The following is a 26779-nucleotide window of genomic DNA, read 5'->3' as shown; positions in this document are numbered from 1 at the left end:
TGCAGATGGTTACACTGGCTGGGCTCTGTATCTTGCAGCCAAAGCAGCAGCTGGGCCAGGGGGCAGGTAGGATCTCAGCAGCCAGGCCAGAACACAGAAGCAGCACATCTCAGCAGCACAGCCGGGCCGATGGCTTCTCCTCCCCCTGCCCGGTGGTTGCAGGTGAACCTCAACAGAAGCAGAATCTTGGCCGAGCCGGCTCAGCCCTGGCTGCTCCTGGGGCCCGGCGGATCCTGGCTGGGCCCGGGCTGGTGGCGGGGCAGGGCTCGGGCGAGGCCAGATGGCAGCACCCGCAGCCACGGCCGGCCCGGCCCGGCCCGGCCCGCTGAGACGGGGCCGTCCGGCCTTGTTCACTCTTTGCCGGCCAGAAGGGAAAAAGATCCTCCTGGGCTTTTTTGTCTTTAACAGGTATCTTCACAGAGGCATTTACATCTTCCTTAGTAGTTTAACAAGTTGTCGATTCTCAAAACTAATTACTGATTTATCTTTTTTGTCAGAGACAGAGGAAAATGTTAACAGCTTCTTTTAGAAAGTCACTTCCCAGAGTGCCTCCAATATAAAAACACCACAGTCGGTCTGTGTGTTGCCGTGTGTGTGTTGCCGTGTGTTGCTGTGTATGCGGTGCTGTCGGTCTGTGCTCGGTTGCCGTGTGTTGCCGTGTGTTCCCGTGTGTGCGGTGCTGTCGGTCTGTGCTCGGTTGCCGTGTGTTGCCGTGTGTTGCCGTGTGTTGCCGTGTGTTCCCGTGTGTGCGGCGCTGTCGGTCTGTGCTCGGTTGCCGTGTGTTGCCGTGTGTTGCCGTGTGTTGCCGTGTGTTGCCGTGTGTTCCCGTGTGTGCGGTGCTGTCGGTCTGTGCTCGGTTGCCGTGTGTTGCCGTGTGTTGCCGTGTGTTGCCGTGTGTGCGGCGCTGTCGCTCTGTGCTCGGTTGCCGTGTGTTGCCGTGTGTTGCCGTGTGTTGCCGTGTGTGCGGCGCTGTCGCTCTGTGCTCGGTTGCCGTGTGTTGCCGTGTGTTGCCGTGTGTTGCCGTGTGTGCGGCGCTGTCGCTCTGTGCTCGGTTGCCGTGTGTTGCCGTGTGTTGCCGTGTGTTGCCGTGTGTTGCCGTGTGTTGCCGTGTGTGCGGCGCTGTCGCTCTGTGCTCGGTTGCCGTGTGTTGCCGTGTGTTGCCGTGTGTTGCCGTGTGTTGCCGTGTGTTGCCGTGTGTTGCCGTGTGTGCGGCGCTGTCGCTCTGTGCTCGCTGAGCGCTCGCGGCTCTATCGCGATACACGCACTGTACGCACGCTGTGCGCATGTCCGCGCACGTGAGCGCACGCGTGTCCGTGTTTGCATTCGCGTGCGCCAGCACACCGCGCATGCGCCGTCGCGGTCGCGGCCGTTCCGCGCCGGACGTGGCAGCGGCGGGAGCGATGCGGGCGGTGCCGTCGGGGCCGGGGCCAGGGCCGGGGCTGTGGCTGCTGCTGACGGCGGCGCTGGTGGCGGGCAGCGGCTCGGAGCACCCCCGGCTCCGCCAGACCGTGCTGCGGGACCTGGCCCGCGGCAAGGTGGAGGTGAGCGCGGGCGGGGAGCGCGGGGCGCGCAGGGCGGAGCCGGTGCCGCGGTGCCTGACGCGTGTCCTGTCCCGCAGAGCTGCGGCGGGTGACGGCTGAACCGCCTCAGGGAGGTACGTGCTGGGGCCGGGCCGGGGCGGGGGTCGGGGCTTCCCAACGCTCAGCCGGGCCCGACCGGCCGCTCTCCGCAGGTGAAGGCGTTCGTCACCCAGGACATCCCGTTGTAGTACCTGCCGGCGGCGGCTGCAGCGCTGGGGTCTCGGCGGGACGGGACGGGACTGCAGGGGAGTGGGTGGGCGACGAGGTGGGATCGGTGAAGGACAGGATGCAAGGGAATGAAGCATGGGTGTGTATGGACTGAGGGAGGATGGGGCTTTCTGAGGAATGAAGGACAGCGTTTCGTGAGGAGTGGAGAATGGGTAGTTGGGGAATGTAATGAAGGATAAGATGGTATTACATGGGAAACAGGATGGGACGGAGGACAGAACAGATGGGATGGAAGGCAATGGGATATGAGAGAAGATGGAGGATGGTACAGGATAGACAGGAATGGGATATGACGGAGGACAGAAGGGGATATGATGAAAGATGGGACGGGATAAGGGTTACATGGGCCTGATCAGTGCTGCTCGCTCCTTGACACATTGCCCAGCCATAACCTGGAGATGAAACACCTGCCTGGTGCTGACCCTGAGCTTGTGCTCCTCAGCGTCCGGTATGAAGAGCTAGAGGTGAGTGGGCAGTGTGGCACCTGCTGCCACAGGGCCTGGGGTGGTTAGTGCCCCACAGGTGCCAGGCTACAGCCCCTTTCTGGGTGCAGAGAATTCCCCTGAGCGACATGACCCGGGAAGAGATCAACCAGCTGGTGCAGGAATTGGGCTTCTACCGCAAGGAGACACCTGATGCCCCTGTGCCAGAGGAGTTCCAGTTTGCCCCTGCCAAGTCTCTGCCAATACTGCTGCATCCCCAAGCACCCACTGCTGATGGCAAGACCCCACCCAAACATGACAAGGAAGAACACCCAGACCTCTAGCAAGGAGTGCCACCCTTAGGACAGGGTCCTGCAGCCAGTTCCCAGTGTAGGGAATGAGGGTGTTATGGCAGCTGGACATGCTATCACAGGGTGGCAAAGGTTTTCTCCCCTTGGTCTTGTTTGTGTGCTGGTTGATGCCCTCCTGTCCTTGGAGCCCATTATCCTTGGCCAATCTAGAAGGAGGAGCATTCTGTGCAATCTTGCTGTGCACAGACTGGGCAGCAGTATCCTGCCTGCATGGGACGGGATGAAACCCTCAGCAGAAAGTGCCAGGTGCTAAGGGTAGATGTGCTGAGTCCCAAAGGTGGGAGAGCTGCCCCAAAAAGGGGGCTTTACCCCCCCGCAGCAGGGTTTATGTCATATCCAGCTCCTAGTAAAGCTTTTATTTTGCAGTCATCTGCACTGTGTCATCTTTTCAGAGGGAGCTCGGTGGTGTGCATCCCAAACTGCTGTGTTCCAAGCACAGCTGGGTGCCCCAGAGCTTCTCACAGAGGCAGGAGAGGATGGCACAATCACAGTCGTTGCTGGTGAGCCACATACCAACCTACAGACCAACTGTGCTGTTCCTGTGCCACCCCTCCCCAGCATGATAGAGGGGTGAGGGTGGTGGGCACGGTAGCATGGGATGAGCTGTTCACACAGAGTGCAGGAGGATGGGCATGAGCCCATGAGTCCTGCAGTGTTGAACCAAAGCCCCATGGCTGCACTGGCCCAGTGGGGACATCTTGCCCTCAGCTAGGGAAGGCAGTGGGGCAGAGCTGCACTTGACTACAGCCTTGCTGGCCACGGGGGATCTTTGCCCTGTGCCAGGCCTGGGACAATAGGGGGCAGTGAACCCTGGTCAGGGTGGCTCAGCTATGGACATCATCAATGACGTGAGGAGCACTAGTGTCCCAGTGTCCCTCCAGGCTGGGTAAGCAGTTGTGTTGCAGGGAGCCTGCAGCAGCTGGACTGCCAGGGTTCCCCAAGCACTGTGTGTGCAATATGCCACTGGCAGAAGGACCTGAGCCAGAGGCATTGCCCTAGATCAACCTTTATTATCTGGCTGGTGTTGGTACATATGTCAGCGCAGGTGTAGAGATGTGACAGAGGGGCGAGTAGCGCTGAGCATATGGGTGGCCTGAGCTGGAGGAGAGTGGGGGCGGTTGTCCCAGCTTGGTCCGTTCACCTTGCACCCCCCTCCCCAGCCCACAGGTGCCCCTAATGTGGTAGCGCCTCAGATGCACGTGGAGGTGGGAAGCAGGGAGTTGGCATGGTTGTAGAGCTGTCCCCAGGGAGGTGACACCAAGCAAGGCCTGCAGTGGGCAGAGAGGCTTCCTTGCAGGGGGCCAAGGGAACCACTGACAGGTGCTGCCTGCAGGATGTACAGTGATCCTCGCTGCACTGCACAGTCCTGCTCAGTCACAGACCCGTGAATTGGCCCCACAGCTGTGCCTGTGCCACCTCAGGGACACAGGGATGGTATCTGCAGGGCAAATAATTCCTGCAGAACAAATAACTTAAAAGGCTGGAGCAAGGGGGGCAAGCCAAGGTAGGAGCATCCCCAGCAGCACCCACCTGGCTCTGCCCACAGCTGGTCAAGACAGAAGCAGCTCTGCCAAGGCAGATGTGTGGGGGTGGCCCGGTGGAAGAGTTCTCCTGTCCCCAGTGCCAGACCCATGGCCCCCCAGACCCTCCCAGGCAAGCAGCTCCCTCACCCGCAGGCAGCTCTGGGGCGAGGGCAGCAGTGGGGGTGGGAAAGGCAGGCTCTAGCACTCTTTCTGCCGCATGCGCAACTCGTGGCGACGCAGGTGGTTATAGAGGGACTGCACGTAGGTGAAGACGCATTTGGCGTCAGGCTTCTTCCCCATGATCATCATGTCTTCAACCTCCACCAGCGGCACGCAGTCCACCAGCGTCCTGCAGAGATGAAGCCTTCAGCATGGCCTCAAGCAGGCTACCCCATGTTGGGGCTGGAATGGGCACCCCACACTGCCCAGGGCCTCCTGGCATGGGCACTGCTGCCCTCAGACCTGCTGAGCTCCTTTCACACACCCCCCACTCCACCCTGGTACCCACAGCCCTTCTGCTCCTGACACGGGGAAGAGTATGTGATGTCTGCCCTGGGAGGTGCCTGCCCCAGGGCAGGGGTTGCCTAGCTGTCTGCACCCCTGGCTCTTCAGATGCTCTCCATCCCACTTCTGGGTGCTGGCAGTCATCCCCTCCTAAAACTGTGCCCACCCTCCTCCTCTTGCTCCTCCAGCTGATGCTCATGGCCTCTAGGGAAAGCCCAGCCTGGCTGCGGGTGTCTGCTGTGCCCCTGCCTCAAACCCTACCAAGTGGTTCAGGGAAAGCAGGGGGCGGGTCTTGGTTATGTGCTGCCCCTTACTCCTGCCTCAAACTCCGGCCCTGCTCTTTTGCCTTCCTCAAATTCCTGCCAACCTGGCTTCCTCCCTTGCCCTGGACTGGAGCACAGGGCCTACCTGCACCAGGCCCAGCACACCCTACTGCTGGAGTGGGCACTGCCCTGCCTCAGCTCACTCAGCTTAGCCTATCTCCTCCTCTCCCTGCCCCACCACAGTGCAGGGGTCCGTGCAGGACCCAGCTCCAGGAGCTACCAGCCTTGTGGCACCCTGGCAGATTAGCTGTGGTTGTGTCCCCATCCCCATAGTAGTCTTGAGGCTCTGCTGCTGAACTTTTGGTGGGGCGGCCCACTCTGCCTTGCCACCCATCCAGTTCCCTGGGCCATATTTCTCCCCAAGCTGGGGCTCCCTGGACATTTGAAGGGACTGACAACATGATTAGGAGTCACGATGACAACGAGGAAGGATATGGAGGGGATCTGGTCACCTCTTGTCCTCTCCTTTCTACTGGGAGAGAAGGGGTGGGGGGCACAGAAGCAACCTTACCACTGCAGCCAACCTTCCTGGCTCTGCCCAGGCTCTGTACCCCTACCTGGCACTGTTCCCTCTTCAGGCTGCTGCTGCAGCAAGGGCTGCATTGGCACTGGGAGCAGTGCTGACGCAAACTGGCAGCACCTGCTGCTGCCATGGCCAGTTCAGCTGCTTTGGCCCCGGCTGCTCAAGGTTCTGCCCCAAGGATCTGGATGCACAAGCAGGATCTCCCAAGGCAAGGCTTTGCCCCCAAAGACAGGGTACACCAGGAGGGTCTGAACCCTATGCTTGCCACTCACCACAACAACACCCTCAACCCCCAAGCCCTGTACCTCCCCTCTCCCCTCCTGCAATAGCCCCAGTGCACATGTTGGCCCCCTAGAACAGCCCCACCTCAAGGAGTGACCCCAGCCAGTTCCAGCCCCTGGGGAGCACCAGGGCCCAGGAGAGGCCCCCACTCTGGGTCCCATGGCCCCAGCCATTGCATTAGGTCTCTGCTGCCTGCTCAGTGGGCTCCAAGCCCACAGCTTGGCTTGCACCAACCCCACCTCATGATTTGGCCACTGTGGGGATGGTGGGGAATGATGCTTGGAGCCTTGGGAAAGACCTTGCCACTGCCAGCCTGGCTCAGGGGGTAGTGGCGGAGCAATGGCAGTGCACACAGAGTGACTCTGCCCTTATAAAGCCATTGTTTGGGCTCTGGTGTGCCAGCACTGTGCAGAGCCAGGGGAGCCACAGCTCTAGCACCAGCCAGGATGCCCTGAGACAGGCACAAACACTGCAGGACGAGGCAGGACCTGAGCCTTGAGTCACACTTTCCATGCTCCTGCTTCTGCCCATATATGAGCAGGCAGCATCTTGGAGCTGGGCGTGCACCCTGGGGCAGGGCAATGAGGCAAGTGGAAGCAGTGATGCTGCAGCATCCTGGGGGCCGCCCACACTGAGGCAGCACCATTCAGAACACCTTGAGTGGCATCCTCAGCAGCTGATCCCTGGGTCAGGCTCAGCCATGGGGGCAGGGCTCTGTTCTAACTACTGCCCTCCCCACAGCTGGAGAACAAACAGCACTCCAGGGTGACACAGTCCCCCTGCCCAAACCCCCAGAGGTGCTATTCCAGAAGGCTGGAGCCCAGCCAGCTGTCTGTGCCTATCTTCTGCTGGGTCCTGTCTGGAACCGCCAGGACTCGCCCCTCACCCATCAGCATCCCCCAGCCTCTTCCACAGCTGAGGCAGTCAGTTCCCTACTGAGCCCTGGTGGTGGTGGGCACATGGGCAGGTACTTGGAGGGGAAGGTTCTCACCATCGGTCCTGGGGGGGCTGACAATGGACTACGACTTTTTGGTTTTTACCAGCCCCTTCTGGACCAGGCAGCGATAGAATTCCTGAATGTATGTGTACACACACTTCCAATCTGGCTCGCGCATCCGGACCATGTCCTCCACGTCCAGCAACTGTGGACAGTCCGCGTGCTTCCTGGGTGCGGGGAGAGAGAGGGGCAAGCCAGTGACCGCAGCCCAGTCAGGGAGGGGAGGAAGAGAAAACAAGAGAGACACAGATCAGTGCAGTTCCCATCCCACTGGCAGCTGCTCCGCTCTGGCATGCTCTGGGGATGCACAAATGCAGGGGCAGGAGGGCTCCAGGCACCCCATGCCAAGGCCATTCAGTGATATTGGGGGGCACAAGCAAGGGGGAGAGGGGCATGTGAGTGGCGTGGAGAGGCGTGAAGTTCAGAGGGAAAGACAGACGGAAGAGGACGAGTAGGAGGATGAGTGAGGTGTTCTGGTGCGCCAGGTGCTCGGGGAGCGGGTTCCAGAGTGGAGCGGCACTCTATACAGCTCCTATATAGACCCGCTGGGAGGAGGGGGGTGGGGCCAAGCCCAGCCCTCCTGCCCAGCTCCACTTGGAACCAGCGGCACAGCCCTGGTGCAGGAAGCTCGGGAAAGGATGCTCACAAGAGCTGGAGGAGGAGGAAGGACGAGAGGCCACCTGGCTTCCAGGCCGGAGAGATCGATGGCTCTCTCAAGTCCACACACCAGTTTCCCAATTAAGGCAAAAAATCCATTAACAGGAGTGCCAAGACCCAGGCCCACAGCCCATTTCTCGCTCCACCAAACAGCATCATGGCACCCTGGGAGCTTGTGGGAGTCCCCATCTCACCCTGCCACCTTGGATATCAGCAGGATGGAACCTCCACTCCCAGCCCTGCCCCCTGGCAGGTTGCTGGAGGAGAGGCGTGGGTGGGTGGGAGAGAGACAGAAGGAAGGAGAGAGGGGCTGGCTGCCAGCCCTCCAGCTAGGCGCACTCCCACCTCTCAGCACCCAGGAAAACCAGAAGCAAAAGTGGAAGGGAAGAGACTGGAGAAGGTGCAATGGTGTTTGAGCCCCTACAACCGTGAAAGGAGGAACCTGGCATAGGCAAACCCTCTTCCCCCACAGGCTGCAGTCCCACCCCTGGTACCCCAGGATGGAAAGTACTGCCTGAAGCCAGGTGGGCTCATGGGACTGCTGCTCCGCCTGTGGGTGCTTTGCCCCACATCCAGGAACCCAGACCCCCATACCCACCCTTGCCACACCAGACTGGGCTGCACTGGCCTCTTGTGACTCTACCCATACAGCTGCTGTTTGCCCCCACAGCACCTAACCTTGTAGCATTGCATGGGGGAATGACACCTACAGGCACCCACCTTCAGCACCATCACCTCCATGTGTCCCCCCCTCGGCCCAGCAGCGAGCAGGAGAGCCACCCCAAGCTGCTCCAAGCCATCCCAAGTCCATATGATGGCAAGAGAGGTACGTACTCTGCAGAAGAGAAGGCCACCTCGAAGTTTTGGCGGCGGTTCTGGGGCGTCAGCTTACTGTAGTCAAATGCATCAGGGAAGAAATTGTGGACCAAGGCACAGAAGGCCATGCCATCACTCCAGCTGGATGAGAAGTTCTGGATGTCCACGTGCTGAGAGAGCAACAAAGTTACCAAGGGACAGAGTGACTGGCCTTGGGACAGGAAGAGGAGGTGGCACCCACCTCATAGCCCCGGGTCTTTGCTCTGCACCAGTCCAGCAACATCTGCTTGATACTGTTGGCATTAGGCACGCCAAAGCTGGAGGAGCGCTGCACGGCAGTCTGTGATGCTGCAGGGTTTGAACTGTGGCAGGAGACATGGGGTGTTATCTAAAGCTCCAGGGTGGTGTTATTTGTGCAGGAGTTACTGGCCTGGCCAGCCTGCCCTAGGCCCAGCCTCACCTCCCACCCTCCTTCTGCAGCTTCTCCATCATAGCTTTGCGTGCCTGTGAGGCCGATGTTTTGGGCAGACTCTGAGCCTTCATTAGTTCCTTCTTCTTCTCCGCCTGACGCCGCTCCAGTGCAGCCAGGCTGCTCTGCCGAGAAGCACTCTCATCTTCACGGTCAAAAATGCTGAGAGAGAGACAGGCAATGCTAAAGGGGTTGTGGGCAGCCCAGAGGAGGGCAAGCTGTGGTCTCAGCCCATAGCCAGCCCTGGAGCTCTGGAGACCTCCATGTCCCTGGGATAGAAGAGAGGTGGCTTAAAGTCCTCAGCTGGCCGACGTATCTCTGCGGCCAAGGAAGGACCCATGAGAACCTCTGAACACAATGGATGTACCTCAAGGAGCAGCAGGCTTTGGGGTCACATTTGTGTGGGGACACTGCAAGCTGGGTAGAGGGTTTGTGCAAGCACATGAGTGATAGGGACCATGTGGGGCTGTCCTCACAGGCACATCTGCTCACCTGCCTGTCTTTTTGGATGAGGAGCTGTAGGATGATTTGGTTTGAACGAAAGTCCTGTTGCCATCTGCAGAGAGAAAGGAAGGAAAGAGGCCCTGGGCAGGAGGTGAGGGCAGTTGTGCCAGGAAGGCAGAACTCTGCCTGCACCAGGGCAGTGACAGTTCAGCAGCAGCGATGCCCCAGGGTTACACCCTGAGGATTCTAGGGGGAAAGGGCAAGAAAAACTCTTACTGTCTGATTTCTTCACGTAACTTGACTCCATAGTTGTAGTACGAGAGGTCTTGGTGCCATCACCTGCAGGGACAAAGCAACAGGAACCGCTGGGCTGGAAGGAGCAGTACCCACAGACATCTGCTGCTGCCAAGCACATTCACACCCACGCTGTGCAACAGGGAGAAGTCCCAGGTGGTAGAACCATGGGCATGGCAAGGACAGAGGGCATGTGCCCCCCAGGCAGAGAACAAAGAGGCAAGTGCAAAGCAGCAGGGAGCTGGGACATCCCTCAGCCCCTGCAGCCACTCAGCTTGAGCCATCCAGGAACTGGGAGAGCAGGGATATAGGAGACAAGACACAGGGCGAAGGTGCAGATGAGGCCCTGCCACCCTGACAGGGTTGGGGATTCAGAGGGAAGTGACTAGAGCAGAACCCTTAATTATCCCCAGCCAGGCTCTGGGCAAGCCAGAGACTCAGCTCTGGAAAACTGTCCTGCTCCCAGGACAGTCTAGCCAGACTCAGGACAGTGAATGGCAAAGGAGCTGTGGGGGAGGAGCACTGGGAAGGATTCTGCAAGGCCCCAAAAGGGCTGGCACACCACCCGCTCCCCATCCAGCCCAGCCCATACTAGACTGGACAAGACGCTCAGTCTTTGTGACAGTGCTGCGTGCTGAGCCATCGGCTGACTGAGTGCTCTGCGTGGTGGTGGTCTCTGTGGCATGGCCAGCCCTTCCTGTCACAGACTGGCTTCTCGCTTCCTGCAGCCGCTGGTCCCGCTCTTTCTCCCGCTGGTCTGCAAACACAAGTATCATCAGGGAAGTGGGGCGGTGTGCATGGGTCCTGCCACAGCAGGGGTCCTGCAGCTGCTGCTGGCCCACAACTGGTTTCTGGGAAGGATGATGTCTTTGGCCTTGCAAAGCCAGGGGGGCAACAGAGGAACCAGCACACACCCTCCTACTGCTTCTCCGCAGCTCGACAGCCACACTTCAGTGCCCTGTATTGCCACCACCACCACTCTGACCCCAGCAGAGATCACCATCCCCGAGTACCTCGCTTGCGCTGGCGCAGCTCCCGCATGGCATTTCGAATCAGCCGTCGCTCCTCAAAGTCTGTTGTCCGATCCAACTGCAGGAGGTGGAAGTCATCATTAGTCTTCTGCCATCAGCTTGAGGTCTCTTTACCTTCTGCAGGAGCCCGAACCAGAGAAAGAAGTACCATCTTATCCAGAACATCCTCATCCTCAATCTTGCTCAGCTCCTCGACATTTAGCTTGCTCCTTCTCTCCACCTCCCTCACTTGCACCTTCTCCATGCCGTTGGGCAGCTCTGGTTCTCGCCTTGGTGCCTGCTGCTGCTCCACCATCTCTGGCTCCATCTGCAAGGACATCACTGTGCAGCTGAGCCCCCTGCCAGCTTGGCCATGCCCCCACCTCTTTGCAGGGTCCAGGCCCTGACATCACCCTGACACCTGCCCAGTGCTACAGGCAGTGAGAACCCTGGAGAGGATGGTGGTGCCACATGGGGCCTAAGTGCTCTCAGCTGGTGGGATGCCACAAGCATGTGCAGCGCCCAAGGCAGGCAGGGGAACATGACAATCTGCAGCACCCCATGCCCCAGGAAAGTCCAGCAGTCCCTCTCTTCCTTTCGGTCTGGCTGCCATAATATCTCCAAATCCTCCCTGCTCCCTGGTAAAAGGCGGCTGGGTCCCCCAGCAGGCAGGAGTTGCCCAGGGCTCTGGACTGGCAGTGGCTGTTACCCAGCAGTGGGCAAGGTGCTGGCAAGGCCAGTGCACACCATTAGCAGCACAGGGATTTCCATGGAATTAAGGGACTTAGTGTAGAGAAGAGCTTGTACAAGAGATCAAGAGCCTTCCTCCACATCCCTGCCAGGATCTAGGCCAGTTCGGCCTGAGCACAGTCAGGATGCCAAATCCCTTTCAGCACAACCCCCCAGCAATGCATAGCAGGCAGTGGGCCAGGCCCAGAATAGGGCACAGAGGCACCAGGGATGACAGAGCGGGGCCAGAGCAGCCATGCACACACCTGGCCCCATCCTGCATCCTGTTACATGGTAAACTGATCCATGGCAAAGCCACAGCAGGAGTTTACACTGGCCACATGCGCCCATCCACCACCTGTGCCTGGTGCTGTGGTGGGGGCAAGACTACTGCCTGTGGCCTCCCACCTGGCACACTGGGAATGCGAAACAGGTGGGTACACAGCCCTGCCACAGTGAGCCCAAGGAGTGGCAGATCCCTACAGTGCCATGTCCCTGTGCACCACTGCCACAGTCATGCCTTGTGCCAGGGCTAAAGATACCCCCAAGAGCCCTGGGGGCTGGTGACCCCCTCCCTTCCCCCAGTCATGGGGCAGGGCTGCCCACACTCACGCTGCTGTTGCTTGGAGAGAGATGCAGGGTCGACTGCTGGCGCGTACTGGAGAAAGTGGGTGGATGGGCCACAGGGTCACTGGGCTCCTCAGTGCCCTCAAAGTGGGTGCAAGGGTCCTGTGCTTCCAGAAAGAGGGTGCTGATGTCCTCCCTGGGGGGCGCCTGCAGCCCTGGCACCAGCAGATCGAGGTGGCGGCCCAGGCGCCCCAGCTCTGCCTGCAACTCCAGGTGCTCCTGTTCCAGTGTTTGCAGTGCCTGCGCCAGTGCCTGCACTCGCTGCAGAGCCCGCTCCAGTTGCCCCTCTGCTGCCTCCCGGAATGCCACCAGCTCCTGCCGCAGCTCTGCCAGCTCAGCCACCCCAGCCTGCACCAGCCCCTCCAAGCTGAGCCCTGGCATGGTGGCGATGCAGGCGCTGTGGTGAGCCCTGCTCATCTGTCCTGCTGTCCTTTATAGGGACCCAGGCACCCCCCCCGGCTGGAGGCTGGCCCGCTTCCTGCCTGTGGGCTATTCTGGTCCCAGCAGCCGGGGGTCCCGTGCAGGGGTGCTGAGCCAGGCGCCACACTTGGCAGCACATTCGGCTATGGGACCAGGTGGCTCAGCAAGGGGAGCCCTGCAAGTGGCCCCCCCGCCCCTGAAGGCTTCTAGGGCCAGATACCAGCCTGGGGGCTGTAGGACAAAGTGGTGGGGACCAGCCCTGACCACTGCAGTGCTGGGTGAATGAAAAAGCCAACTACTGCTGTCTTCTTCTGTCCAAGTGCCTTCCCACTCTGGGCCAGCATCACCCACAGCACAACATCTCCAGCCCCAGGCTGGCATTGGTACAAGGGCCTTGGTCACAGCATAGATTTTAGGTCTTCATATCCCCGTGCTCCCCAATGCCTGCCCCAGGGGGAGCAGGTCCCTGCATAGATACAGGCAGCACCCCACCAATGAGAAGACATGCCGCTGTGGCTGCTGCCCGCAGGTCCCTACAGCCTGCTGGTCCCCCAGCCAAGCCCTACCTGGCAGGGCTGCCAGCACCACTGCCTGATCCTCCTCCTCCTCATTGCCCACCAGGAGCATAGCTGGAGGTTGCATCTCCTGTCAGGCAGCCAGCGGGTCTCAGGCCCCCACCTCACCAGACAGACCCACTAATACTTTAATTAGAGCTGACAAGTGCTCAGGCCAAGCAGGCCCAAGCACATTAGCACAGGGAAGTCGCCCCACCGCAGCCAGCTGCTCACAGGCAGGACCTGCTGGCAGGTGTGGGCAGCACCTGTGGACACTGCTTTGCTTCATGCTGGCAAGGGCTGGGCTGAGGATGGGATGAAGCCAGTGGTACCACAGCCACCAGTATGCTCCAGGCCACAGGTGGTACCACAGCCACTGGCAGTGACACAGGCCTCCCACAGTGCTATTCCTGCAGAGGCAGCCAGGCGTGCGCAGGGCCATGAGTGAAACAGAGCCACGTTTGACATCCTGGCTCCTGCCAAGGCAGCACACGGGCGCCTTGCATTACCCTAGATGGGCAGGAGCAGATTAAAGCACTTGAAGGGCTGTCTCCTGTATGCACCCAGCCCAGGATGGCCACAGCCTGCTCTCCCCTCAAAGACGCTGCAGAGGGGTTTTTTTTTTCAGGTTTTTTTCTCCAGTTGCACCCAAGAATCCCTCCTAGGCAGGCTTGGGCTTTGGGCACTCTCCACTCAGGATGGCATAGCAGAAACGTGAAAGACCCCAGCTCACAGCTCCAGGGTGCTTTAGACACCTTTGAAGAGTAGCCCCCCTCCAAGGCAGGCTCCCCAGATACATGGCCAAGGTCCATCCCCACAAGGAAAAACAGAGGGGTGGTTGGCAATGGGTTTTTCCCTGAGTTGCTGCCACCCTTAAAGGTGTTTAAAACAAAGGGAGACCCACTAAATATTCCTTGTCCCCATCTGCCCACCTCCCCAAGTGTCTGAGTACATGGTGGCACAGTCCAGAGTGCAGGAGGCTCACTTGGGGCTGTGCAACCACACACAAAGTCCTGGGTCTCTTGATAAAAAAAACCCTATCAAAACAAAAGCACCAACCAAAACAAGACAGAGCCTCTGGAGCATGCTGCCTACACTGATTCCTTGGTCCCTGCTCCCCACCCCAAGCCCTTGGAGCTGCCAGGCAATGGCCAGGTGGGACACAGCCCCACAGACTCCCTGAGCACTCACCTTGGTGACATTGCTGCTGACACTGCTGATGTTGCAGATGCTGCTGACGCTGCTAGGGATGGTGGTGATACGGATGGGGGTGCTCCGCAGATCCAGAGTCACCTCTACAAGGGGAGCAAGAGGCATGTAGGGTCTGACCCAGCCCACAGGCTCAGCCCCACAGCTGGGGAGTGGCTCTGGCTGGGCTATCTGCCTCCCCCACATATCCTGCCCTGGCAGTGAGCACTGAACTGTGGCACAGGGAAAGGGCTTTGGAGCAAGCAAGAGATGTGGCAATTGAGATCCCTCACTGCCCTGGCTTATTATCCTCCCCAAGGAAGGGAACTTTTTGCAGTGTTTCAGCTGGAGCCAAGACTCCCCGGTGAGAGGGATGGCCACAGGAACATCCTGAGCCAGCCACATTTTCGGGCAAGCAGGGCTGGGGCTGGGCTGGAACAGACATGGTGCAGCAGTGGGATGGGACAGAGCAGGATGGTGTGGGCTCCCCTGAACCAGCAGGTTAGTGGGGAGAGCATGGGGCAGGGCAGGGACTGAAGAATGACCACAAACATAAACACAGTAAGACAGTGGAGCTGGGGACAGGCTGCAGGGCCAGATGATCTCCCCGAACTGAGATGCCCCAAGCAGGGTAAGAGTGCATGCCAAAGGATGAGGGCTACCAGGCATGCTTTGTTCTTCTGGCAGCACTCAAATGCCCCTGCTGCCGATCAGCACCCAACTGACCTGGCTCAGCCTGCCTGCCTTCACCTACCCATTTGTGCCCACCAAATGTAAGTGCCCAACAGCCTACTTGGTACCCACCTGCTCCACTGCCCAGCTGTGCACATTGTCGTATTAGGAGCACAGTCCTGTAGGGCTTACAGCCGGGTGGATGTCCACTCCCCTGCGGTGCTCACCTTCCTGAGATCCACACCTTTCCCAGTCCCACCTCCCTGTATGACACCCATGCCCATCGCCCCTACAGTGTGAAGCCTCATGACAGATGCCACCTGTGCACCGGAGCTGTCCTGCACACCCCGTACCCCACCAGTGCCCACCTGCCCGCTGGCTGCCGGGGATGGCCGTGATGCGGGGCGCCAGGGGCTGCGCGCGCCCATCCTTGATCTCGATGGTGAAGAAGGTCTTCATGGCGTCGAGGCGGGAGCCGACGGGGCGCGGGGCCGGACGCTGCTCTGCGCCGCCGCTGCCCCGCGCGTTTTGAGCGGGCGGCGGCGGGGCCGAGCGGGGCCCCCGTTGCCATTGGGCGGCCCCGGCCCCGGCCCCGGCCCCGGCCCGCCCCCCCGCGCCGCCCGCCCCCGCGGGCCCGAACCGCTGCGCGCGCTCCCGCACCGAGCCGGCGGCGGGGGAGGGCGCGGGTCCCGCGGGGCGCGGCGCTGCGGGGACGGGCGCGGGGTCACCGGGCTGCGGCCGCTGCGCGCGGCCCCGCCGGGGCCTGGCCCCGCACCGTGCGCGCAGCGCCCCGCGGGGCCCCCGACCGTACACGCTGCCCCCCACCCCGGGGTGCCCCCTGCGATGCGTGCCGGCCCCGCCCCGGGATGCCGCACTGTGCATACAGCTTCCCCCCGCTCGGTTGCCCACACGACGCACAAAGCCCCCGGAGTGCCTGAGCGTGCATGCAATCCCTCAGGTGCTCACGGAAGGTACCACTGTCCCCCAGAGATCCCATCACACAGCCAGCATTTCCCAGGGTGGCTGCAGCCCCTCAAAGCCTCTGCTCCCTCCCCCCACCGGTGCTGGATGCTCGTGCACGTGGATAGGAAGGGAGGGAGGGAGGGAGGGAGGGATTCTGGGCAGGAAGCAAAAGGGCAGGTGGGCAGCCAGCAGCATCCTGTGCTATCTCAGCACTGTGGAGCTCCACACCTGCCCAGGCTCCACCGGGGACATCCCACCACCGGGAAGCAGAGAATGGAGGCAGTGACCACTAGGATCTTACCCGTGGGGCCAGCAAGGCAAGGAGAGGAGGGCACCAGCTTCCACCGGTGAGTATTCAGGCGAGCCGGGGTCTCCGTGTCCTCCTGGGTGGGCACTGATGCTTGGAAAGAGACAGGCCAGGGAAGAAATGACACAAAGTGGACAGAGGGTGAGCACTGCACAGGTGCTGCTGGCATCCCCCCATCCCAGCACAGCACCCTGCAGTCTCCCTCCCCATCACTCCACGCTCCCCAGAATTTAGTGCCAAAATCCATCAGAACTTGTTGGCTGCCCTGCACCCCAGGCATGGGCTCTGTCCTGCAATGCAAAACCACACTGCAGAGGGTAGGCTCTGTGCCCAGCAGTGCAGTGGGGGTCCCTGGGATCTGTGTTGAAAGGTTGGGATCATGCCTGTCCTCAGCAGGTTCTGGCACACCATCGCCTCTGGAGTGTTGAAGGGCCCAGGCAGCTCAGCCTTCAAGGCTGCAGAAAGGGCTCTGCCCTTGGGCTGGAGTCATTGGTGCCCATGGAGGGAGGGGGCTCAGCTTCTCCTCAGAATCCAGGTTTGAGCCCCCTGTGAGGCTGGGGGCGGGGGAGGGGGGTCAGATCCTGCACACTTGCCTCTACCCCAGGGCTGTGCCATGCTGCAACCCACCACCCCTAGCATCTTCCCAGGAGCCAGCAGCCTCCAGGGGCTCCTCAGAAGGACAGCAACCTCTGCCTGCCAGGGCAGCACCCCTGACCCTTGAAGCAGAGAGCAGCTTTTTGGTTTTTCCCCATTTCCTCTTGGCACATCCATAGGGATGGTTTTCCCAACAGTATGAAGAGGGCAACTGCTGTCCACTGGAATCCCTCAGGACTGTGGGGAGGCCCTGCAGGGTGCTGGGCCCAGGGTGGGGGTGGTCAGAGCCAGCCGTGCACAGCTCCCAGCCTTATTGGGACAAAGAATGCAAAAGGCCACGGTTTGCTACTGGCACTGATTCCCTTTCATGGCCCTGCAGTAACCCAGCCAGAGTGGGAGCCCCAGTAAACAGCCTGCCTGGCAGCCAGTTCCCTGGCTGGGGTGGGCATTGCCTCCACTTGGCTAGGCAGCAATTGGCCCCCAGCTAGGGGTGGCCTCTGACCTGGCCTTGTCCTGCACTCACATTCCGGCCCAGCACACACGAGCTGGAGTCATGTCCCCAGGGCTGCCTGGGATGCTGCAGGACAGGGGTGTGGGGGGGCTTTGGGGTGGCACTGCCCAGCTGGAAAGGGACCACAGATCTCCTGTCACCCCCCGTCAGGGCTACACTTACCCACTGATGGCCTTGTGTGTCTCCCACCTGGCCCCAGCACCTGGCCGTGCACCCCAACATGAAGCTGTGGGAGTAGAGGGGCAGAGCACTCAGCTGGGGGTTACATGCAGTACACCCATCAAATTGGCTTCACCCACAGACTGCCAGCCCCAGGCAAGGAGGGCAGTGGCAGCTGCCACCAGTTTTGTACCTGGCTGCCAGCACTGGGCTGGCCCAGGGTGAGTTGCTCCCCTCTGGCGCTTTGTGCCACACTGGGCTCTGGGGCGCTGGCAGGGCTGCCCAGGTTCCCTTCTTTCCAGGCTGCTGGGGGCTGCCCCAGGGGCAGACCCTGCTGCAGGTCCTCACCACCATCCTCAGGCTCTGGATTGGGCTCTGAGGCTGGCTGCAGCTCCAGGAGCATGACGGTCCCCGAAACCACAGCTGTGGATGAAAAGAGACTCTGCTCAGGGAGCCTGCAGTTGCCTGCAATGCACCCTGCAGCCCCTTCAGGCACCCGGCTACCCTGCCCACCTTTGTGAGACAGTATTGCCCTCCATCGTCCTGCATCTGGCCAGGCACAGCTCTGGCCCCAGGCACGCAACCCAGACAGGATTTTGCCACGGACATTTGTGGGGACTCACCCTGAGCACTGGGTTCCTGAGGGTCTCCTGCCTGCTGGCTGCACAGCTCTTGCATCCCAGCTGGGACATGCTCCTCCTCCACCACATCCTCTTGCCTGGGGGCCTGGGGGGAGTAGAACCAGCCCCGCTCCAGTCTCTCACTGGGCCACCATGGCCCATTCTAGCCAGGGATGCATAGGCTGTGGACTCTTCCCATGCTATCCAGGTCCCTGCCTGCATGCTGCTGGGAATTGACAAGCACAGGGGTCACAACAAGAGGCTCACAGGGGGACAAGTGTCCCCACACCCTGCTGCATCCTGTGGGCAGGGAAGGAGACAGTGTCTAGTGAAGGGTGACACCAAATCTCTCCCATGCCTCCAGCCCAGGCACTCCAGGGCTCCATGATGCAGGAACATCCAGCTCACAACACCCTGTCCTTGTCCGTAGCACCTGCAGCTCTGCTTGGCAAATGATGAAATATTCTGGACATAGGACCACACACAGGTGATAGGTCTGTCTCTGACATAAGTCTGAGCAGGCCTAGGGTGTCCTGGTGTCAGGTAGGGAACAAGGTGCCAGTCCTGGCTGTGCCAGTGCCTCTAGCAGCACCATGACTCTAGGGCGGGGGGAGGTGAAGAGGGGCCCATACCCTCAGGGGGCATAGGAGAGCCAGGCCGCAAACCCAAGAATGGAAATGGCCAGATCGAAATCAGCCAGATCAAGCAGAACAGCCCTCTCAGCTGCTCAGTGATGTCTCAGCCCAGCCAGGGCTTGGGGGCAGCATGCCAGCACATCCAGATGAGGAGGCAGACAGTGCTGAAAGGTGGAACAAGGCCACATCCCTTTGGCAGTCTCCTGCTACAGCTCTGGGGCAGGTGGAGGAAGAAGCAGGGCTGGACAGAGGCAGATGGGAGAACCCACACCCTCTTTCCTGGCTGTGAGTACGCCCATTGCTTCTCCTCTCCTCACCCTCAAAGGACAACCCCACAGGGCTGGATGCAGAGGTCTCCTATCACCACAGAGTCTCTGCAGTGCCACCCTTGCTGCACCGAAAACCCCAGTTTGTGTTCATTCCTTCCAGTTCTGCCCACCAGCTTATCCCTCCCCCATCGAGAAAGCTCCCAGCAGCTTCACTCCAGAATGAGCCCTGGCCCCTCAAAGGCTGTGAGGAACAACCATCATGAGAAGGGGGACAGGGAATCGAGGTTTCTACCCACACAAGGGAACTGCTGCAGGAGAGATGAATAGCTGTTGCCTCCAAAGAGCCCCATCCCCAAGAACTGGAGCAGAGATGGGTGTACCCGCTGCACCAAGGGGCTCCCAGATCCCCACCAGGTAGCATCCTCAGGAGAAGCCCAAGGGGCACCCTGGCCTGAAGACCCAGCCCCAGCTCACCACTGCTGGGGCCACACTGGCACAGCCCAGCTGTGTTTCCCTGTCCCCAAAGACTCCAGCCTCACCTACGGACAGGCAAGAACAACTTGCCCAGGGCTCTGTGCTCCAGACAGGCTGGCACAGGAAAGGGTGAAATCTTGAACAGTTCGACACCCTGCAGTGCTCTACATACTCACCGCTGAGCCTTTCGGCTCCTGAGCAGGGGCCTGCTCCACAGCCTCCTCATATCCACTCTCCTCTGGCCCAGCCACTGCGGGCTCTACATCATCCTGCTGGCTGCTCTCCCCGCTCTTGTCTGTGTCTGGAGGTTTGGTGCTGCCTTCACCACAGCTTTCTTCACTCCCAGTAAGGGCTGGTGTTTCAGCATTGTCCCTCTGGACAATTTTCATTTCCCCAGGCACGGTGCGGGGCTTGCTGCCATCCCTTCGGCTGCTCTGCAGATTCCCAGCCAGGCTCGCGGCTAGGTGGGAGCAAAGATGGTTTTCAGGAAGGAGCTGCCCACATCTCACACTTTCTGGGGCTTCCCCCCCGGAACAAGGGAACGGTGCCTCACCTTCAATCTCCTCAGCCCGCAGCTTACGGATGGCAGCTCGGATCAGCTTGCGCTCCTCATACTCACCCGCTGCCCGCAGCTATAAGAGGGAAGGACCCAGGAAAGCCCCAGCACAGGGTGACCCATGGTCAGCCCCACCACAAGTTCCACCCCAGCAAGTGGTCTGCCCTGGCACACGGTCACTCACCAGTTTTGTCAGTTCCTCCACACTGGTGATGGCTTCAAGCTGCTCAGACAAGGCAGCCAGGGCTGCCTCCTGCTCCTCTTCCAGGCGCTGGGACCTGAGCAGGGTGAGAGGGGTGGCCATCTGGGAGCTGTCACGGGTGCTTGCAAGCAAAGTCCCCTTGTAGGCAGGTGGCAGATCCAGGCAAGAAGCCCCACCATGCACCAAGCTGCTCTGTGCCAGGCTGTTCCCACCCTCACGTTCACTCAAATCTGTCGCAGCCATAGTGGGGCCAGGTACCACAGCCCCAGTGTGCCAGGGCAGAGGCAGGGAATGACCCCAGCTCACAACAGGACTCACTGTGGCCAATTCTCCTTGTTGTCCTGTCGGTGGCTGCTGCGTTCTGGGCGGAAGCGCTTGGATGCCAACGTCTCCTCGTCCCGCTCCAACTCCTGCCGCTGCAGCTCCCGGATAGCCGAGCGGATGCGGCGCCGCTCAGCCAGGTCCAGTGTGGCCTCCAGCTGGGTGCACAGGGCATGGCTCAGCACTGGCTCTGGCCACTGAGCCCTCATCTCGGCCCTGGTGCCACCCTCTGCCACACTGCCACGAGCTGCCCACACTCTGGACAAAGGCGCTGTCTGTGTGTGGCACCCACGTGCCCAGTGCATGCTGCCCGGCACTGCCAGGCCCTGCGGGAGGTGGGCATAGCCCCCCTGAGGCAGAACGCTGGAATCAGCCGTGGTGAGGAGAGGCTGTCATTGTAGCACCGAGACCTCTGGGCATGTAAAGGTCAAAGTGACGAGCATGGAAACTGAACGCCCACCAGTGGTCCTGCTGTCTGCAAGGGTTGGTGCTCTGCCCCTCCCAGTACCACCAGCTCTGGAATGAATCCTCCTACCCACGCCAGCCCCTCCAGCAGCGAAGGGACAGGAGAGCTCATTCTCTTCTCATCCCATGTTCCCCAGGGGGCACTGGGTGAAAGGAACCCAGCATCCCACCAAGGAGTCATCTTGTCCACCCTGCAGCCCTCCCCACCCTCATTCACTGCTAGCAGATGGTAGGCGGCTCTTGGAACCAAATCCATGAGTGGGATCTGTCCTAAATCCAAGTCCAACCCTTTATGCGTGGGAAGCACAGCCGCAACTGCCCCACAAATGTCCCTCATGAACATCTTACAGGCACTCCAGGTGCTCCTCAGCCCACCCAAGGCCAGCACCTGGCATGGGCATGCAGAGCTGCTCCCCCTCTTCCAGATCAGGTCACAGCGCAGCCCCACTACCAGCTCGAATTTTTCCAGAGTGCTATGAACACACCTCCTGATGTTCAAGGGGCAGAAGGCAGCCAGATCTGCAGTGAAAGGCCAGCCAGGGCAGGCATGGCCCTGCTATCCTCACACTGTCCTGCTGTAGGACATCAACACTGCCCTGACATCAGGAACCCAGGAGGTGATTTCCCATGGAGCTTGTCAAAAATAAACCCAGTGACCAACAGCAGCTGCTGTCAGCATCAAGCCCCATTGCACTGGGAGAAGCCATGGCTGTGCCATAGGACAAGCGCATCAGTCCCTTCCCTTCCTGTCCTATGGGCCACTGACAGGCCACCCAACCAGGCTCTCTGGGTTTCGCTGCAGCAGGGATCCAGGGTCAGTCCCTTGACTGGACCTAAATTAAGCCACACTGGGGTCCCCACACCACTGCCTGTATGCAGACTTCTCTGCAGAGAAGCTATCTTTCCTGAGAATCTATTGCCCTTGCCCTCTCTGCTTTGGTGTACGGGAAGGAATTCCCATCTTAGTGAAGCCAGCAAGCACAGAGCAGGCACAGAGATGCCATGTGCCACCCCAGCAGCAGCCAAAACTGCGGTCCTCCAACCCTTGCCAGTCACAAAGCCCAACAGGGAGCATTAACCTTCCCCAACTGAAGATACCAGTGGCCAGGACTACCAACTCCTAGGGCAAGCCAACTCTAAAAACACACATAACCTCTGGGAGAGCTGTCTGGAGCCAGGGTGCTCTTTCCTTCCCACCTCAGCAGCCCCCACTAGGCCAGCAGGCAGTACCATCCCTTCCAGCATCCCAACTAGAGCTGAGATCTGCAGCACGCTCTGGGCTTTTATCCAGAGCAGGCACCTCTGCCACCACAAGGCCAGGGAAGCAGCTGGCAAGAGCAGGAGCCACGGCACTACCAGAGCAGTGGAGGGTGTGGGAGGGAAAACCAGCCCCTCCATCCTCATGGGCCTCTCATTTTCCGTCTGCCCTGGATGGCTGCCGGCATCCCAAGGATGCTACTGCAGTGGGAACAGCTACTACCAGGACAAAGGCATGGTCCAGCAGCAATGGCAGCCAGCCAGGAGGCCTGGCTCTCTGCAAACAGGGCAGCATTAATGGGCTGGGAAGTGGTGGAACTTGGTTCAGCTCAAAATGAGGGGCTGGAGGCAGAGCTTTGTGGTAAGGACAGCTCTTCCTGCAGCCATCCAAAGGCTCTGAGGATAGGAAAACAGTCCTCAACTGCATATTGGTGGCCAAGGCCTTGGCCCTTCCCTAAATAAGCTGCTGGCAGCGAGTGGCTTGGCCCCAGCAGCTGGGTCAGGGCAGTGGGGAAGGTGGGGGGGAGAGAGGAGAAGGGGCGTGTGCACAGCAGCTGCAGAAGTTGTGGGTGCCAGGAAAGGACATAATGGGACACCAGCCCTGCAGACCCTGGTGCACGAACATGCTGGCACCAGTGTGTGCTGTGTGGCACCCACCTGCCAGCTCTGGGGTCTGCCCTACCCAGGGGGCTCCAGCTGGGACCTGACCTGCACTCAGGTCCTGAAAGGCTTCTCCCCACAGGAGAAAATGTCTTATTCCAAGCCCACATCAGCAGGGAGCTGGGATGAGGCAAATGAGCAGCTTTGGCAAATGAGTAGTAGCAGGGGAAAGCATGACGGAAACCACAACAGCTGCAAAGGGACCAAGGGGCCCAACCCTGCCCTTCCTGAGCACAGGAAGGCTCAGGGATCGGCACATGCCGGGGGCCTCATGGGCCCTGCCCAGCTGCCAGCAAATTAATGGTTCCAAGAAAACACCCTCCTCGGCACACAGACTGCCTTTGTGAAAGGGCACTGGCACAGCACCCATAGGCTGCTTCCCCACTGGTGCCCAACACAGCAGTGCTCAGAGCCCTGATGCAGTGGGAAGCTCCTCCAGGAGGGCTGCAATTAGCCTGGCATCCATCTGGTTCTTTGGAGTGCCGCAGCACAAAGCAATTTGGAGGATGGAGCATGGCCACAGGGAAACCGCTTTGAGACATCGGATGAGCCTGGCACATTGAGCACCTCCTACAGCCCCAAGCTCCACTGTCACCTTTGGAAAGAGCCATGGGGAGCATGGCTGCTCCCCGAGCAGAGGAAAGCAGGAAGGACACTGGATGACAGGGACATGGCAGGGATGCAGTGGCCACCTCTCAGGCCCATTGAAGATTTGCCAAAGGCTACTAGATATAAGAAGAAGGGGATTGTGGGACTCAGATTCAGTCAAAGAGAGAAACAGGAGTTTCTAGCCAGGCAGATGCCTGGGAAAGAGTTGGAAAAGAATGTAAATAATTATTTATCTCTCTTGTTTTTCCCATTGTTTATAGTTAAGTTCTATCACTGTGCGTCAAGCACTTTGCACCAATGCTGTGCGTTGTTTTCACTTCAGAACCAATGGATTTGGTCCTCACAAAGCTCTGTATAAAAGAGCAGTGTATTTTGAATAAATCAGAGTTTCACTTTCACCAGCCTTCTGATCTGGTCAGAGTCTTTTAATTCCTGTCCTGCCTCAACAGCGACAGGGGATCTCATGGCAGCAACTTTCCTAGCTCAAACCTGCCCTGCCTTTGTCTCCAAAGGTATTTATATCCTCCTTAATCAACCAGACTAAGAACTGGAGGGGCTGAGAAACGGAAGCACTCCCCAGCCCAAAGCTGGCAGACCTCAGCCTGGAGCTCAGTACAGCTGTGAGCAGTCAAACAATCTCTTGCTTCTGGACATCCACCTAAGGGCCATCTTGCGTTAGCACCCACCCCATCCCCCACTGCTCCCTCCTCCAGCTTCTTTAAGCCCTTGGTCACCTTTATGCTGCACCATTGGTTCATCACAACTGGCCTCCCTGGGACTGGGATACCAGTGGGCAGCTGGGGAGGGAATCATATGGATGCCTATGGCAGGAGTTGCAGGGCAGCAGCTTCCTGACAGCTCCCAGCCCAGCCAGCACAGGAGTGAGGGGACTGCAGGGACCTCAAGTCCCCCAGTCTCCTTCTTCCAGTTTCCCTGGGGACATCAGATGCTGCTGCCTAGGTGTCACTTGGGAGAAATGAAGAGAAGCAAGGCAGAGTGGAGAGCTGGGGAGAGCAGAGAAGAAGGGAGGAAGTGGTGGGAGAGTCAGTTTTCCCTTATATGGACTAATCCTCTTCCAGCTGAGTGGAGCCAAAAACCTAACCAGAAGAAAAATAATTCCTTCCCTGCCTCACGTCAGCTCAGATGAGGCTTTCCCCAGCCTGTGCCACAAAGCACAGGGAAATGTGGGTCACAAGCACAGTGCTTTGGGGAGGCAAAGCCTCAGCATGTCAAAGAAAAAGCATCCATAGAAGCAGTGCTCACTGCAGGCTGAGATCCACCTCCCTGGGCTGGCCAGACACTAGGAACCCACTGCTCTTGAGGCTCCATTTCAGATCAGAGACCTCGGATGGGACATGGCAGAGCTGGAGCACTGTCGAGATGGGACATCACCCTGACCACCCATCCCCATACCTCTGGATGGATAATCCATCGGCCCCGATATCACCCCACGAGAAGCCAGTGGGTTCCTCAGCTCGAACCACGGGCAGGTCTGCGTGTCGTCACTCAGAGCTGCCTGATGGTTGCAGGACAAAAGCTCAACCGGGGATCCGCTGCACAGCCCTCACTTCCCGCCGGCATCCCGACACTTTCCTGTTCCAGCAGACCTGCCTTCCTGGCTGCCTCAGCTTCCTGCTGTGACTATTCCCCACCGCTGGCCCGGGCCACCCCGGCTCAACCCCCGGGGCAGCCAGCACAGCCCTAGCCCCGGGCTGGGGGTCCCTTGGGCTGCCCAAAGCCGGGCAGTTGTAGGGGCTTCCCGGGACACCAGACCTGGCTGAGTATCCTGTGTTCCGTCTTCGGGACACGGAGGCCCTCGTCCCCCAGAGCCCACGGGCCGCGGCAGCGCACGGCTCTCGCTCCAGGGGCAGCGCTCCGGCCGGTGCTCCGGAAGGAGGGCATGGGATGCAAAGCCATTCGGGCAGAGCCCGGGAAGCGCGCCTGGCACTGCGCCAGCCCCGGCAGCGCGGAAGCCCGCAAGGGGAGAGCGGGGAGCAGGGAACTGTGCCAACAGCAGGGAACGATTCCCCGGGATCCGCCGGCTGAGAAGATGGAGCCGGAAAAGGCGGTACGGCCAGGCGCGGTTGCGAGCCAAGGGCCAAAAGCGGCCTGAGCAGCGGAGCCAGGGCTTTCGGAACCACCAGAGCTCGTGCTGGAGCTCACCCCGGCCCGGAGCCCGACCCGGGCCAGCGCGGGCCCCTCCAGGTGCTGCTGCCCGGGATCAGCGCTGGGTCTCCAGCGCTACATCCGCTCCCAGACACGGCTCTGGAATCCCTCGGCCGAGCGACAGACCCGAAGCCCGCCCGGTCCCATTCTGCCCGCGCCTTAGACAGCAGCCCCCGGCCCGGGGGGGTTCAAGGAGCCGGGGCACCTCCAGGCACGATCCGCCCTCGGAACCGCCGCGAGCGTACCCCGAGCCGGGAGCAGCCGGGGACTCACCAGCTTCCGCAGCGCTCCCTCGTCCATCCCGAGGAGGTTCTCCTGGGACATCCTGCCCGTCGGGCCCGCGCTGCTGCGGCCGGGACTCGAGACAACAAAGCGCGGCCGGGGCGGCGCGGCCCTGGGCCGGGTTCGGCTGCGCTCCCGCCCCGCCCCGCTCCCTCCCTTCCCGGCTCCGCTCCGCTCCCGTTCGTGCTCCCAACAGCCCCGCCGCTTCCCGCCGCCTCCTATCGCCCCGCCTCGCCCCGCCGCCGCCAACCCGGCCTGGCGCCGCCCCCCCGGACCTGCGGCTCCCATATCCCGGTGCCCAGCCCTGTCCCGGCACCGTGCACCGGCAGCCGTGCCGTGCCGTGCCGCTCCCGACTCACTCCTGTCCCGGACCCTATGCCGGTCCGGTGTAGCGGAACTCGAGCCTGGCTCCCTTGGGATGGCACCCCAGGGTGTATCGCTGCCCGCAGAGTGTCCCCGAGCCCAGCGGGGCCGCCAGGACTCCCCACCCGCAGGAGCTGCTGCGCCCCTCGGCTGGCGGGATGCGGGGCAGAGAGCCACCAGCACCTCCTTCCCAGAGGCCCTCCCCACCGGGCTTGGGGGACCACACCGTGGGATGCCCCTGCATGCTCTGCGGAGCTGTTTGAGCTGCTTCTTGACACCGCGGCAGGATTAATGCCCAGGGCACCTCCAAAAACTTGCGAGGGCTCCCTGGGGATGTGTTGTGCCCCCCTGCATAGTCCTATTGCTTGCTCCAACTTAGAAGCTGCTTGTGGTGTCCTTGTCCTTACATCCTGTTCCAGGTCCTAGAAGGCAGTGCAGGGACAGCCAAGCCCTGGTGTCTCACTGTTGAGGGGTTTCCCCCGGAGACCCCAAGCTCCACACATGCAGTTGAAGTGCAGCCCTGCTCTGTGGAGGACAAATTTGTTGGGGCTCAATCTTGTTTCTGGGCAAAGGCCAGAAGTATTCCCTGGAGAGGACTAAGTACCTGAGATACTGTGGGCTCTGCAAAGCAGGCAGCTGCCATCTGCCTCCAGCTCCTAGGTGAGGGGGAGAGGTGCTGATCCCTGCCTTGTCCAGCAACCCAGACACCAAGGGGCTTCTCCAGAAAAGGTCA

General features: G+C 60.4%; 2 protein-coding genes across 6 annotated transcripts; one reads left to right on the top strand and one right to left on the bottom strand.

Annotated features, from left to right (window-relative positions):
• The first annotated feature begins 1268 nt into the window (after positions 1–1268).
• SELENOM (selenoprotein M) lies at positions 1269–2970 on the top strand. Its single transcript, XM_041719445.2, has 5 exons — positions 1269–1541; positions 1619–1654; positions 1733–1767; positions 2194–2272; positions 2362–2970. The coding sequence occupies exons 1-5, from the start codon at positions 1284–1286 to the stop codon at positions 2572–2574; spliced, it is 621 nt and encodes a 206-aa protein (XP_041575379.2). The 5' UTR covers positions 1269–1283; the 3' UTR covers positions 2575–2970.
• Positions 2971–3591: 621 nt separating this feature from the next.
• SMTN (smoothelin) lies at positions 3592–25872 on the bottom strand. 5 transcript variants are annotated; one of them, XM_072936001.1, is made up of 22 exons: positions 25675–25872; positions 20242–20402; positions 19906–19999; positions 19719–19797; positions 19342–19625; positions 17791–17893; positions 17361–17590; positions 17171–17234; positions 15898–15996; positions 15002–15337; positions 13965–14068; positions 11785–11901; positions 10613–10771; positions 10447–10522; positions 10026–10190; positions 9416–9478; positions 9188–9251; positions 8687–8857; positions 8468–8588; positions 8245–8396; positions 6748–6920; positions 3592–4473 (listed from the first exon to the last, which is right to left on the bottom strand). In XM_072936001.1, the coding sequence occupies exons 1-21, from the start codon at positions 25723–25725 to the stop codon at positions 6776–6778; spliced, it is 2838 nt and encodes a 945-aa protein (XP_072792102.1). In that variant the 5' UTR covers positions 25726–25872; the 3' UTR covers positions 3592–4473; positions 6748–6775. The 5 variants fall into 5 exon arrangements, with proteins under 5 accessions (XP_072792102.1, XP_072792101.1, XP_072792104.1 ...); XM_072936000.1 differs by lacking the exon at positions 6748–6920 and having other exon boundaries at positions 25675–25871; XM_072936003.1 differs by lacking the exon at positions 11785–11901 and having other exon boundaries at positions 25675–25871.
• Between the last annotated feature and the right edge of the window lie 907 nt (positions 25873–26779).

Source organism: Taeniopygia guttata, chromosome 15 (assembly GCF_048771995.1).
Source record: "Taeniopygia guttata chromosome 15, bTaeGut7.mat, whole genome shotgun sequence".
Taxonomy (NCBI): Eukaryota; Metazoa; Chordata; class Aves; order Passeriformes; family Estrildidae; genus Taeniopygia; species Taeniopygia guttata.
This window is presented reverse-complemented; position numbering and strand designations above follow the sequence as displayed.

Coding starts and splice junctions, on each gene's coding strand:
- SMTN (XM_072936000.1), bottom strand. CDS start 25,725: ATGTCCCAGGAGAACCTCCTCGGGATGGACGAGGGAGCGCTGCGGAAG. Junction 19,626..19,718: donor GCGGGCTGAGGAGATTGAAG/GTGAGGCACCGT, acceptor GCTCCCACCTAG/CCGCGAGCCTGGCTGGGAAT. Junction 15,997..17,170: donor ACACACAAGGCCATCAGTGG/GTAAGTGTAGCC, acceptor TCTCTTTCCAAG/CATCAGTGCCCACCCAGGAG.